The sequence below is a fragment of the Anopheles marshallii genome, chromosome 3, assembly GCF_943734725.1.
Source record: "Anopheles marshallii chromosome 3, idAnoMarsDA_429_01, whole genome shotgun sequence".
Lineage (NCBI taxonomy): Eukaryota > Metazoa > Arthropoda > Insecta > Diptera > Culicidae > Anopheles > Anopheles marshallii.
The window spans coordinates 80117716-80133160 of NC_071327.1; the positions used below are offsets into that span (position 1 = coordinate 80117716).

A 15445-nucleotide genomic window follows, 5' to 3' on the forward strand; every position below is an offset into this window, starting at 1 on the left:
TGTTATCGATTAAATGAATAATATTGCCCGTTGGGGTAAAACCTAAGGTATAAAAGGTTGGTCAGGTGGTTGGCACTGTTAGCGAGTTTTATTTCACCTCGCATTCAGTTTCTTTCTCCGTCTCCGGATGGAAGCATGTCCGTACGTCGTACTCGTGACAGCAAACCAAAAAAAAGCACACCTATCGGACGTCCTCCCGTGGTTCCAGTTTGGAAAGACATTGCTGACCCACTTCGCAGCACACATACCTGCCGATGGTGGCGGCCCACATTTGGAGGCCAGCACTTTGCAGCCGGAAGAAAGAAGGTACACCCTACATATTTTATGCTGATGAGAGTGGCCAAACGTGTTTTTTTGTGTGTGCTACTCCGCTGCAAAATTGATGCAGTTTCAGCATCATCTTTCGGAGCAGGTTCCGATCGAACCGATCGGTAATTAATGCTCACTGATGGTTATTCGTGGCGGGTTGTCCAGCGGATGTGTAACGCCGTGGTTTGGAGGATTTGAAGAGAAGTTTGAAGTACTAATTTTAGTAGCGCTTTCTTCCGTAGTTCCGCAATGACTTTTACCGGCCCGGTACCCGTGCAGTGTAGCCCACTTTCATTCCTTGCTGGAACAGCGAAGGTTAAAAACTGAGAGTATCTAATGATATGCTCATATGAACGGTTTTTATTACGTCGATCGTCTTCTTGGGCAAGTAGGATTTGAGGTTAGTTGTTTTTTTTTCTTCAATTTTGGGGAACAAAAGGAAGTAATGAACATGGCATATTCATTTCCATAATAGAACCATCCGAGAGGTGATGCATTTGGAGATTAGTGTAATCATGAATAAGGTGATCTGTTTTTGGATCGCACAACCTTTCCGAACAAGCATGTGCTTTGGCCATTTCATTGTCCCATAATCCAACTCCAGCGCACTACCTACAATTGCAGGCTGTGGCTAAGGTTTATGGTTGATTGTAGTTTACGATCAACGATCGTACAAGAACTACTTGCTGCAGCATTCCATCAGCTAATCGGCTTACTGTCAGCCGACGACGGTGGTGACTGATGGAGGAGAGTTGTTCTTTTCAGCCAATAGACATTCCGTTGTTTTGCTTGTTTGTCTGCAACCATGTAGGGACAAAACGAGGTACCATTCCGATATTTTAGAAAACACACCCATGGCCCATGTTAGGTAGCTGTAAGATGTATATTTGTCCTGAACGCGAACTCTGTGTTACGCTGATTGGTATCACATTCAAATAATACCAAGCACAAAGCTGGTCCACCCCGGGCCGGTGGGTTTATGCGCTATTCGAACCATTAGTGGGACTTGTGAGCTATGGGACCCGCATCCCTGCCGTCGAACGACTTACAGTGAATTATTTTCCATCGGGAAGACAAATCAGTTCATGTCTCGGGGCGACAAGCTTTTGTAGTCAGTGTTTAGCAACGATTTAATAGCCTGATTGACTTCCTTAAATCACACCCAACAACGGATCAGCAAAACCTGACACCAAATAAATGGCAAATAGAGTCACATTCCAGCAGATATATCGCAAACACACGAACGAATGGGGCACTACTTAGGCTGCAAGTTGGCGGCATAACTCAGTTGACAGGTTAACGCCACCTTCTAATTGGAGTTCTTTCTGTTGTTTCTTTCTATTGCAGGATACGGCGCCCGAAACGGAAGAAATGGAGGCATTCAGGCGGTAACGTTTGCTGTGGATATTAGCTAATGATCGTGACTTCCCCTCTTAACTGTGCCACCATCATCAGACAAAACTGGCTCTCGCAGTAGCATACTGTCAGTTTTTACCCTTGAAAGCGAAGCAGAACATTCCGTAAGCAGTGAAGGTGCCCAATATTCAAGCCCGAGAAATGAGTTCAAACTGGTACAGCAAAGGAACTTCAGTCTAACCGCAAACGGCGGTTCCGAAGGTGCAAACCCGATCTCTACCGGGTGAGAAGACCGTTGGATAGAGAAGAATCAGCCGACCAGTTGTACCTGCACATCTAAACGACGCGCGAAGCGGCACAAGTGCCTCGCTGGGACTAGATGTCCGATCCGATAAATAGAAGCAAGTGCAGTGAACGTGAGGAACCACACAGAAATAGCAGCAGGAGGATGGCGCAACGGAGAGAACAGTTGGTGATGCACCTGACGAGAACCGTTCTAGCGACGGTGCTCCTCACGTTCGTCGTGCGAGTTGACAGTTGGGTGCCAGATGTCCAGAGCAAGATACGCATCCCATACGGTAAGCCCGCTAGGCTACAAATGCAACAAACTGCATGTCAATGCATTGCTACAACAGCATACAGACACATTCGGTAACAGTATCTACGGTGCTGGAGCCACAGAGCGTGACAAATGAAGCGACTAAACTGACGTGTTGAGTTGGCCAACGATGATGGGATGGCCCTAGGATATAGGTGCACGAAGAACGAACGAACGCTTGTTTGGTTTCCAATAATTTTAATTAATTGGCGTCAAAAGGAATTAAGCGTACGATGGTTTCCTTGACTTTCCTTCCCTAAAAATAGTATCGAATATCAGCTAAGGCCGTCCGAGGCAACAGGGAGCCGTATTTTAAAACTAAAACAACACCACAGAAAACCAATGGGTGATGATTGCGTAGGATGGTATTGATGTTTTAAGGTGGGCGACGTTGCATGGATCGAATACACTAGGGTTCTAGTTTTACGATGATGGTGTGTCTGAGTTGTTCGAATTCTCATCATGGTTTTTCGTACGCCGGCAATAGCGCCTATCTCTAGAGCCCAGCCATGTTAGGAAGTACTTATTAGAATGTTTTAATTTTATGGGAAATTGGGGTGAGTTTTTATTTCTTCTGGGGAACGATTGGTTTTTTGTTGTCACTTTCATGATGAGTTTCGAATGTGGGTGAGTACGCTTTCGGAACATTGGGACAGGGTTGTCCGGCACCCAACCGGAACCAGTGTTCAGTAGACGTAGAGCCGTGTTTTTTTTTCTTCCTTTTTTGTGTAATTCGTGTTGTGATGTAAATGTCGATAGAGTGGCAATTTGTGTTAGGGTCTAATTTCACTTACGTGACAATTTCCAATCACACGGCTCGATATGCATGCCACGCTACGGTGCGATTGTTTTGTTTTTATTTATCCTTTGGTTGTGCCGTTGGACACAATCAACGCGCGTTTGCGTGTTGCGTTTTTAAGGTCTCGAAGCCTCGGCGATCTTGTACCATGACCGTGTGCATATTTGCTCAGGTGCGGCTTTGGCGGGGGGAAAGGAACGGTAATGCAATTTTCGGTTAACCGTTATTTGTCCATGTTAATGACCGTTCCACCCTTGAGCGCTTCCCTTCTAAAGCAGTCCCACCATGTGGTTAGATCCATAATTTATGTCCCCATTGAATATCATCGGAGTGAGAGAGTTTTTTTTCTGTTTCTCATTTGCCTGTATGATGTCAACATTTAGGCGTCGGTCAGGCTCTCGTTTGCATCGATCCTTTCGCGCCCGTCAAAGCGGTGGCGCGCGAGTCCATGTCACGTCAAATACTCCGCTTTCTATTGTTTACCACAGCGGAGAAACAAAAAAAAATCTACATTGACTACCAACAAAAGGGGAAAAGATTTGTAAATATTTATTTCGTGTTCGTGGTGAAGCTTTTTTGGTGAGGCCACGTTTTAAATGTCGAATTCAGAAGGCGCGACCCGTACGAAGGAGAAATCCCTTTCAGCTGACCACTCCCTACTGCTGTATTGCTCTTCGATACAGGCTTGTGGATCATTTTCTCTGGTTGAAGGCGGAGAAGACTATCCGTTAGGGAATGCGTTTGAATTTTAATTAGTTTCGGACAGTTTCGGGGTGCTGATCCATTATGGGAACAAAAAAATAACAATCTGTCAAAACATCAATACAAAGTAGGAGAAAGATCTACGAACCTAAAATTCATCTCGCTCGCTTGGTTTTAGGAGGTTAATGGCTACAGTTAGGCAACGTCTCTCAGCGTCTCGTTTGCTTGGTGCGTGTATGTTGCATATATTTTGACACTGATCGTGGTCCTTCGCGGGGTGGTTGGCGACCCAAGTGCTGGAGAGGTGTGCACACGCACGGAAGGGACAAAAATAATACATGAAACCGCAAGAGAGCTAACCAAAAAAAAAACCCTTTCGGTGTACTTCGAATTGGATTAGTGCGGTTTTTGCGCGCGCGCGCCCGCCGGTCCATTTGTTTATGCGTGAAGTGGCGGCGGGAGTGTTTGGTTCTCGCACACTTATGCTGAAACGAGTGGTATAAGGTTTCTTAAAGCTGCAATTTAGTATGTGCGATGATGGTGGTGATGGGTATGGGGGGAGGAAAAAACATCACATCGTGTCACGCACAGCCGTAGGAGGGTCGTAAATCCGAGGTGTAAGACCACGGCGACGGCGGCAGATGGCAGGTCTAGTGTGTATGTATCTCAAACACTTGACTCAATCCTTCACCCGGGCTGCAGGCAGTTTGGTGCGCTCTGGGTTGTGCAATCTGGGAACTACTACTGTTCTATTGCCGACTTACGTTCCCTGTGCCACAATGGCACAATCGGTCATCGGGCTGAAGCGACATTTGCGCTAGAGACAGATCAGAGACGTGCTTTGGGAGTGCTAGGAGAAGATTTGTGGCAAAAGTCCATTCACACACTCACACGTGCTGTTTGCATGCTGAAGCGCCAATGAAGTCAGATTCGTGAGATCCACAAACAAAACAGCGGCGCTACACTGTCCATTATGTGATGGTGAGCGGATTGAAGGAGTCATGTGGCGTGTGTACAAGACGCACACGTTGTGTGCCAGCTTTCTTTCATAATACCCATTAAACTTTTGGCTTTTGGGCAGATTTGAGCGTAGGGTCTACAATGTGTAGTGCTGTGGTTGTTTTTTCGGGGGCATTTGAACGATGTGTACGCCGCTTTTGGCACGACCCGAGCAGATCAACCGCATCGATTGTGTTAGCGACGATCGATGGCGTGCCAATCGGTGTGTTTATCTATTTGCTTTAGCCATATGGAAAGCCCTCCACTGTTGACACATCCACTCGGTTGGGTCATTGTGACAGGTGCGAAAGGTAAACAGACTGGGAAGTAGTGGGTTACCCATTTCGCATCCGCACAACCGGCACAGTCCTCCAACAAAGATAAGGTGTGATATATCGCAACAGGAAATCAGCACTTTATTTTGATTTCTTTCCCGACCGTGCCCCAAACCCACTGGTGAATGGTGTGTTGCAATGTTTGATATTACACTTGGAGCTAATTGTTGGCTGTTGGTTCTCGGATGTGCGAAATAAGATAAGATTCGTCTTCCATTCATTAAGCCATCTAACACAAACAAGTATGAGTGTGGAGGTATGATCCGACAGGTGAAAGATGATAACAAAAAATAGACAGCACATCCCACACGATTTAGTTACCACGGTGCAAAAGGAATGATATATGCTAGCACGGAGCTATTCCTCATCATTCCCAGCCCGGTGTGATGCAATTTTATTGCTTCATTCTTACCGTTGGACGCTGTTCTGATTCCGGCGTTGAATGCAACAAGACCTCTGAGGTCTGACTGAGTCGTGATGACCTCATTAGCAAGTCCATGACGTGAGAGCAGTTGTTTAGGTAAGATATAGTGCCTCGCACATACACCTCCCCTAGAACCACCTAGACACTGGACGTGACCGATGCGGGGATTGTGATGGTGATGATAATGGACTTCCAGAAAGAGAATGGTACGGGACATCTTACGGGAACTTTGAGGTTTGAAGCCACCGGGAGACCGTGATGCTGAGATATAACTACGCCGCTTTCTGGATCACCCAGTATGGGAGGTAGCTGTGGAAATGGGTCACATGGTATGAAGTCACGGTGTTCTTCAGCTACTAACTTCGGCTAAGCATAGACGAGCCCCCTTCACATACGGCGCTGGGTTCTCCTAAATGGTTAAACCGTATTGAGAAATTCTCCAGAGTTGCCTTTCTACTTTCACCTACAGGTAACCACTAGACTCTCCCATGTAGGATCGCTTTCGAGTGCCGTAAAATTTGATTCGACTCTCGAGCGTGTAGTATTAGGAATCGCACCGTTCTTTCCCAATGCGATCGGGTGCGATTCCACGGTTTGGTGAGAAAGAAAGATTGGGATAGAAAGGAAAATCAAACAACATGTAGATGGGACAAGCGGGACACCACTCATGGAGACTCTCCAGCGTGTTTCTTGTGGTGTGGATTGTCGTCATCCCGACCGGTTCGGAATGAAATTCCACCAACGAAGTGACTGTCATATCTCATCTCCGACGAATGTTCCCCCAAAGATCTAAAGACGCTGCTTCTGCGCCAAACCACGCGCACATCTTTGGTTTTGTTTGTTAAATGTCAGCGCGGTGGATGTGATCGGTCGACAGGTCGCCTATCTTTCACGTTGCCTACGACAGTCTTTGCCTATCGGTCGCTTGTTTGGTAAATCGATTCATTCGTACGACAAACATGCCACCAGCTTTGTAGGTTGTATCAGTTTTTCTTTTTTACCGTTTTGTACGGTGTCGCCGTATATTTCTTTTGGCACGCAACCTGAAAACCCGATGGCCATAAGAAGTGATTTTGAATACTAATCACTGAGCCCCAGAAGACCCGACCCTTGGGTACGTCTGTTGCCGTCTTGGTGGACTTGGTACAACTTTAAGGTTTGCTTTACGCTTCGCCATTAAAAAACCTGATTCGATGAATATTAATATTTCGTATCTATTTTTTTTTTTTTTCGTTTTCGGCAAGCATTTGATTTCTACTGCCTTCCAACAGACCACGTACAATGAAATGATTAACAAAAAAAAGAGAACGAGGACAAAAACTCGTAAAGCTCATCTTAATGTTCTCCGATAAATCGCTCCAGCACTCGTAACTTAGGCTTCTTTAGTGCTTTAAATTAGTGACACTTGAACTATAGCCGTATCGATGGTTGCCGAAAACTTGACACCGAAACGCATTGTGTGGCGGTAATAACTTTTCGCGCCTAATCTATTGACCATTGGCGTTCGGATATGTGCGAATTTGCCGGCGACCGGAAATCGCATGCGGTGATTGTGTTACGTTTTCGTTTTATCATTTTAAAACTGTCGCCAGTGTGTGTTACGATTATGTGCAGATATCAATCGATTCGTTTGCTAATGTTTTGTGTTTCACTCTTCTGCAGATGCCACCGTGCCGTCCTTTTTCGGTAACAGTACCGATTACTACAAGTTGCTCGATCAGAACGAAAACACGTTACTCATCGGTGCGCGGAATGCGATGTACAACATCACGATCGATCAGCTGGTGGAGTTGAGCAACCAGCGGGTAACTTGGCCGTCGTCTGACGCACACCGGGAGCTGTGCACGCTGAAAGGCAAGCATGAACAGGACTGTCAGAACTATATCCGCGTGTACGCACGGGTAAACCCGAACCGGATAATGATCTGCGGAACGAACTCGTTCAAGCCGCTGTGCCGCTTCTACAACATCCTACCCGGGAATGGGTCGCTGGTATATGACAACAATGAGATGGAAGCGCAAGGACGCTGTCCGTACAATCCGCAACACAACAGCACGTACGTGTACACCGACGGACAGCTATACGCGGGTACGGTAGCCGACTTTTCCGGTGCCGATCCGCTGATCTACCGAGAACCACAGCGCACGGAACAGTTCGATAGTAAACAGCTGAACCAACCGGCGTTCGTCAGTGCGATCGAGTACAACGGGTACGTGATGTTCTTCTACCGTGAAGTGGCGATGGAGTACATGAACTGCGGCAAGGCGATCTATTCGCGCGTGAGTCGCGTGTGCAAAAACGATAAGGGAGGCCCGTACCCGTTCCAGGATAAGTGGACATCGTTCCTGAAAACACGTCTAAACTGTTCCATCCCCGGAGAGTACCCGTTCTACTTTGATGAGCTACGTGAGTACTGCACTTTTAGTTAAAAAGACGCTCCGGAAGTTATTTCTAGAGAATGTTTGTAACGTTACTAACTGTGACACTTTTGTATGTGTTTTTAATGTTTTTTTTACTACAGAAGCTACAACGAACACCATCAGCGGCACGTACGGAGGAATGCGCAACAAAATCATATACGGCATCATGACAACACCAGAAAACGCGATCGGAGGTTCAGCGGTGTGTGCCTTCTCGGTGGAGGACATTATGGAAGCGTTCGAAGGTCCCTTCAAAGCCCAGCGTGATATACACTCCAACTGGCTACAGGTGCCACCGAGTTCGGTTCCAGAGCCACGTCCTGGCAAGTGTGTTGACGATAGCCGCACCCTGCCAAAAGCGCTGGTAAACTTCGTGAAAACGAACAATCTGATGGACAATTCGGTGCCCTCGCTACACTCACGACCAGTGTTCACACGCGTCAGTCTCTACTATCGTCTATCGGCAATTGCAGTCGATCCGCAAGTGAAAGCGCTCGATGGTAACCGATACGATGTGATCTTCGTCGGTACGAACGATGGCAAGGTGATCAAGTTCGTGAACATACTATCGGCAAACAGTTCGGACGATGTGCGAACGGTAGTGATTAGTGAAACGCAAGCATTCTCACCCGGAACGAAAATTAACGAGATGACAATCTCGAAGAAAAACTCTGCCCTGATCGTGATTAGCAGTGGAAAGATCATTTCGCTTCCGCTTCACAACTGCAACGAGCATAGCTTTAAGACCTGCCGGAAGTGTTTGGAGCTGCAGGATCCGTACTGTGCCTGGGATGATTTGAATCGGGACTGTAAACCGATCGAAGATGTGCATGCGTCCGGTGCATCAATCGATCAGTTCTATCAGCGCTTGGATGGTGAACGTATCGGTGAGATCTGCCGGAAGTACGATCACCAAGAGCCGACGGTTCATACGTACGAAGACAATGATGTGTATACGCGGATCGATGGATCGGGTGCCGTTGAGAAACCGGACAAATCGTTCGACCAGCGTAATGTGCTGATCGTACACTCAAACCACGGTACGGTATCATCGGTTGGGCCGGAAGATATCGACAACGAGATATCGATGTCGTCGATGGAAGGTGACGAGCTAACTAACCGGATCATCAACACGCATCAGTACCATCATAAGCCGGGTAAGTGTTTACGGAGGTTTACGTTATCGACGAGGAAGGTTTTTGCAGTTAGACGATCTGTCATAAATGTGCTAATGATTGATGACAGCGAGAAGCTGATGATAAACGACTTTAACCCGATTGAGGCGTTCCGGCTTCGTTACCTATAAAAGGTGTGAGGTGTGGTGCCGTTTCCAGTTGCTGTTAAATTTAAAACCACAGGGAAAGCGTTCCAACCGTTTATCATCGTTGTGGTCTTGTTTTGCGCAAATGTGTCAAATATGGGACACTTGTTGTATTTTTTTTTGTGAGCATTTAAAAAATTTCGTTGAGGGTTCGGTTTTATGTACTTCATTCACCTATGAAAGAAGGAGGTACCTCTGAACTCTTTTTTGGACATTAAATCATGTTATTTCGTTGTGAATGAAGAAAACTTTTTCATGTGTTTCTTACCCACCTCAAGAAGGGTGTGTGTGTACATGTTTTTTACTTTCCCTTCGCGGGTTGGGTTAGCAAGGTGTAGGTTTGTTTTGGCACGGTATGTCCCACTTTTTCGGAAGGTGGTGGGTGCATTCTGGGATTGAGTTCATGTGTGATATTAAAGAACGGGCGAAAAAAAAGTAACACGCAGTTGCACTTGTCCGCCTCTGTTTGCTATCGTTTTTTGTCGTATATTTTAAACCAAGTCAAGCTCAGTGTATCATGTTTTTTGTTGACATTTTATTTTCGACAGAGAGCAATATGCATTAGTGAAACCGCTGTACGAAATAGAACGAAGCTAGGGATTTTAAAAAGTGCAACGAATGCATGCGTATGTGCATGTTTACACTGATGCAATTTGATGCCGCGGAAGGTTCTTAATGAGGTCAGGCAAAACTTTATGAATGGTGTTTACTAACGCGTGTTATGATTTATCTTCACTTTCAGATACATTCGTAAAGGAAAACTTACGATTCGCGGCCGGCAACTGGTCCATATTTGTGTTGATTCTGTTCTTGACTGCACTGGTCGGAATGGGGGTGGGATATATGCTCACGCGAAAAATGAGTAAAGGACAGGCATGCGAACATCGCAATCAGTGGTGAGTTAGAATGATTTCCTTCAATCTATTTTGTCTTTAATTTCTGGGACATTCTCGTTAATAGTTTATTGTTTCTTAATTTTTAATCCTTTTAGGCATAGCGGGAAAAGCCTTTCGATGCTTTCACAGAACCGCACCAACGGTAAAGATGTGAATCTGCTCATGAACACCACGAATCAGTACCATACACAGCAGCAAGCGATCGTGCAACAGCTACAGCAGCACCATCAAAATAACTGCAAGGATAATATCGATTTCGATTACAAGGATCGAAGCGTTGAATGTAAAAACTCGACGGAAAACCTCGAGAAGGACATCAGCAAAGGCATGGGCACGCTGCAGAAGGTGAAAAAGACGTACATATGATTACTGTACTACTAAACACTACAAAACCCCAATGCGAAAACCCTCTCCTTTCTTCGGGGGCCCTTTGGTGCGGATGTCGTCCGGGGACGTTAGACATTCTGTTTTTCAACTTTGTCTAAACGCTGAACGGTCCCTTCTCTTGTGACTCACTTTCGCTCACATCTATCGCAGAGGAATTCCTACGCTACAACGTGCGGCGCTTTGGTATCTTGGTGGTTGGTATATAAACTCTTTGTATGTGGGATGTATGTTTTAACCAGTGCTCTCTACTCTCGCATGTGATGGGGGGAAATGTGCGGATAGGATACGGTCACAAAACGATTGGACGTTCTGTCAGTCCATTCCTAGTAAACCATTCGAAATCAAAGCACAATCGATCAACAAAATTTGGTAGGAAAAGTAGGAATACTGGCAAAAATGAGTACGTCCGACGTTTTATGTTCAGGAGTTTGAAGTTAGAAAAGGTTCGGTTCGATATGATCCCTTCCGGTTGTTGAAATTCGCTATGGTGAACGGAATGGAATGGAAAGGTTTCTTTATTTCTCCTATTAAGATCATTTTACGCATTCACCTATCAATTTCTTAACGACTCCAAATTGCATGCATATACTATGTCTCATTCTTTCTAATATGCTAAGTCTCATAACATCTGGCAACGTGGCAATGTTCAATGCGTTGAACCATTTCCCGGGGATATAGGTGTAAATGAATAACAAGCGATAACAAGCGCTTTCTGTTACTGACAAAACAAAACGAGAAGGAATCGGAGGCTTCCGTCCAATAATTGTACTCTAACTCAGTTTCTTTCCTTCTCAGTGGCTATGTTCTTTAAATGTTTCTACCTACTCTAAAGCTTATAATGTTGCGTAAACTATACTGTCTGCTTTAAAAAAAATCTCTTCAAGAAAGAGGTGAATCGTTTAAACGTTTCTGGCTTTGAATGTCCCTTGATACATTAACAATTGCCTCCTTCAAAGGCATGCTACTAATGTAAATGATTGTACAAGCATACATAAACACTGCAAACATATCCTTACACCATTTTCTTTCTCCATTCCGTTCCTATAAAGCAGACGCGCCACTTGAAGACATTTAAACCGTAGAGAGTGTGCAATTAAGGAATGGGACAGTAACTGAACCGTTCGAAGTGTCCGTTTCGTGCCAATAACTCAGTGGTGCATCCGGGAGTTGTGTATATAACCGCATGCAAGATCAATATCGACCAACCACCAGCCAGCTCGGCAGTTTGTAGATTGTCCTTAGTGTAAATGTGCTCGGAAGACGTTTCAGGGACCTCTATTGATCACGCCCCCCTCGAACAAGTGTTTGCAATAATGACACGAGAGTGAGACTGTGTGCCTAGCACAAAACCTTTTTAACTGAGGGTTATCCGTAACCTAAGTGAGACCTTTGGACGATTCTCGTTCGTCCATAGCGACGATAGGATGTCCTTAGAAGTGCCTCCCTTCGTGTAGGCGCTTCCATTCCAGTAGCGTTTGACATGCACCCGCAATCGAATAACCGAAACGAACGAATGAATTCTAAGTGTAGAAAATGTAAAGCTCGGAAAAAATTATGCAGCTAAAGCGGTTAGGAATTGTTCCGATATCGAGGGCTCCCAAATTTGTCGTAAACTTATGCGTTCCAATCAAAAATCGAGCCGAGCTCGTATCGTGTTTAGAATTAAGAACAAAAACGACAGTGGTATTGTAGTAACTGTTAGAACAGGGAGATCAAAGTTGCAAATCACCACATACATTGGTTAGTAGTAAAAACACTCATGCTCTGTCACTTACAATACACGGAAATCGATAATGCGCGACGCTAAATTGCATTACACCGTGAGGGGCGCACTTGAGATAGTACGATATTTGATCCTTTTTTCATTACATTAATGACCTATTCATTGAGAGGTTAAGTGGTAAGAAACCAGCATGTACAGCTACAGCCCAGAACAATTTGATTAAAAGCAATAAGCGAATATCAAACGTATCGCAGAGTAAAGAGTTTAGTGAAATGTTTAACTTTTTATTTGCTATCAATAAATGTAAGGGTAGGATAAGCGTGAAGTCTAAGCCTAGGTAATCAGATACATATGTCGACTTTATGTTTTTTTGTACAACCGCTAATAGCTATAAAAATGAAGTAAGCGACAAGAAGGACGTAACTTTTATGTTTTGTACAACCGTTGACCGTTATTTAATGTTGCTCAAGAATCTCTGTTTGTACCATAACCAGCGTATTATGAAACGTATCATAAAACAAATTATTACAAAAAATACTCCCCGTGCGATGTGATGCCGATTTTGGTGCATGCGTGTATGAAACATGTTGCTGTTTTGATCAACCTCTGGTAATTTTTGATTTTTATTTTTGCATGATCCCACCTTATTTTTTAAACTAACCTTGCGATGTATACAAAACAACGTCCGGGAAATAAAACATGATCATAAGACAAAACGCGCCAACACGATTAGCGTGTAATAAGCGTACAAGAATAATTTATGCCACCGAGACTGTAGCAAACACTGTTTTTTTTTGTTTTTAGATCTAGCTATTACTTATTGCTCCATCAGACACTCGTGCACACGATCGTTGCAATATTATCGAAAAAGTTAGAAGATTTTAATGTTAAGCTTGCTGCTAGTGTAGTTTAAAAGTGTTGAATCGAATCATGAGCATACAACAGGAGATGACGGTACAGGCGGAACAATGTGATAAAAATGAGTATTTTAATTATTTTTTTTCGAGCCTAAACGTCCTTACCGTGTGTGAATGTACGTGTACCGAGAGTCTGTATGTGTGGTAGGATGTGTGGGTATTTGTTGTATTTAATAATGTAAGTAGAAGTGGAGCTGATTTTAGTAGCATGATTCTGAGAAAGAGCTTATTGTAAAAAAAGAGCAAGAGTAAAACATAAACCACCACAAATGGACCCATATGCATGCAGAGTGCAGTAGTAGTGCAGCTGTGCTGTGCAAAGTTAATTGCAGAAGCCTTTTATTACATAACAACAAAAAAAAACAAGTACAGAAAACTCAGCCTTTGGACAGTGATTTGTTTCCAATTTGTGCCTGTGAGTGAAACAACAGAAACAACAGCAATACTATAAGTGGAGGAAGTAGTAGAAACTATTTTTTTCGACGCAAAAAAATGGTGATGCTAATATTATGCCACTAGTTTTAGGAACAGCAACAGATGCCTGATGATAGTGATGAAAATGTAGTGTAAGTAAAAGCGTATCTAACGAGTCGTGTCCAATTATACATAGCATACCCATACATAAACGGCGAGAAGTTGTGACAACTCGAATCATATTGTAAATATACTGGACGATCGAAATAAAAAGAGAATAAATCAAAGTGAACGAAAGTGTATTCGAATGCTGAACCAAAAATGAGAACTAAATGCGGCTATATCCTCCCCGGGATGATCTTTTGGTATTTGAAATGGCGAAACAAGCAGCGTTTTGGAAGGATTCAACCTAAAAAGACGGAGTCTTAAACGAACGAAAATAGACGAAAAACAATAACGTGCTAACATTTCACCGCCAAAATACTGAGCTGAACTAGTGGGTAATATGTGTTGAGGGACACCTAATGGGACGTATATAAAATAGTAGCATGCAGGGGTTGTTTTCGGATGAAACAAAATTAAACATGCGCAACTCGTTTACATCGATTGATTAACCGTAATGCAACTATATATTTCTTTTCTTGTAAAATTACACATCCACCCGCGAGTGTTCGAATTGTTCCATACCTCCCGTTCGTATACGCTAACAGAAAATTGGGGTAAACTTAAAACAGTACCAAAGACTAAATAAAAAACCAACAAAACATTCAACTACTTAACGGGGATCCGAGAGAGAAAACTCACGGTTTTTTTTTAAACGTTCGCGAACTGGGGAGAACTCACTTAAAATCATGTCTTCATGATTTATTCGAATTTCGTTTTCATATTTCTTCTCCATCCGTCTCTCTCGGCATCAGATCGAAAAACTTGCATGCGTATACATGTCTTGTGTATATGATTTTTTAATGGTGTGGATTGGGATTGTCAACGTTCATTTTTGAGGTGTTTAACATTAAATTAATGGTAGCACTAAACTATGACTAGACACAAACTCTCGCCTGTTTCTCCAAAACACAAGCCCCGTTGCTGGGTTTTACCAACCCGTTCGAATGTGTTTCGTTGAAACGACACAAAATGAAAACGTAAAACAGAAACTAGCAGTGTATAACTTATATAGTGTAACAACAAAATGGACCAAAAGTGTGCAGAACAAAACACCAGACTGTGTTACTATATGAAACAAACATTGAAAGGAACTAGCCCATTAAAACACGAATGATGCACTATATCACCATCAGCAACAGCAGTGTTATCTTCGGAACACGGTAAGGACACAGTGGGTAAAAAGGTGAAGAAATATAAGCAACAAACGGTATAGCAAAAACCTTCACAATTCGTTGGAAGAAAAAAAGACGTTAAAAGAACATGACGCATGTAACTGGCGACTGGCAGCGATTTTTCCACAGTAACGGAAAGCGTTTCAATGTTACCAGCATAGCTTCAACGTACGAATCTAGTAGGCTGAGAATTCCTAACCAAATGTTTGCAGTGTGTGCACCAAGTGAGAAAGGACTTGTTGAAGGTGTGCTTGAACGGAAGTGTGGCACTGTGTATGTGTGTGAAATGCAGCATTCTTGTATCGTGTAGAATGAAAGTTGAGTGGATCGAGCTTCGTGATCTAGATAAGTAGACTGATCGCGTCCAATGTATGCAATGCGCTATGCGTGCAAAAGAATATCTAAGATCGTGTAAATGTACGCGACAACGTGATATTGACGAGATATTTTAAACATCTTTTGTGTGTCATTTTTAACAAGCAATTAATTGTGCAGAAAATTTCCCAAC

General features: G+C 43.8%; 1 protein-coding gene across 1 annotated transcript; it reads left to right on the forward strand.

Moving 5' to 3' along the window:
* The first annotated feature begins 2044 nt into the window (after positions 1-2044).
* Positions 2045-11628, forward strand: LOC128711563 (semaphorin-1A). Its single transcript, XM_053806445.1, has 6 exons — positions 2045-2243; positions 7185-7928; positions 8044-9099; positions 10006-10159; positions 10255-10504; positions 11599-11628. The coding sequence occupies exons 1-6, from the start codon at positions 2045-2047 to the stop codon at positions 11626-11628; spliced, it is 2433 nt and encodes an 810-aa protein (XP_053662420.1).
* The last annotated feature ends 3817 nt before the right edge of the window (positions 11629-15445 follow it).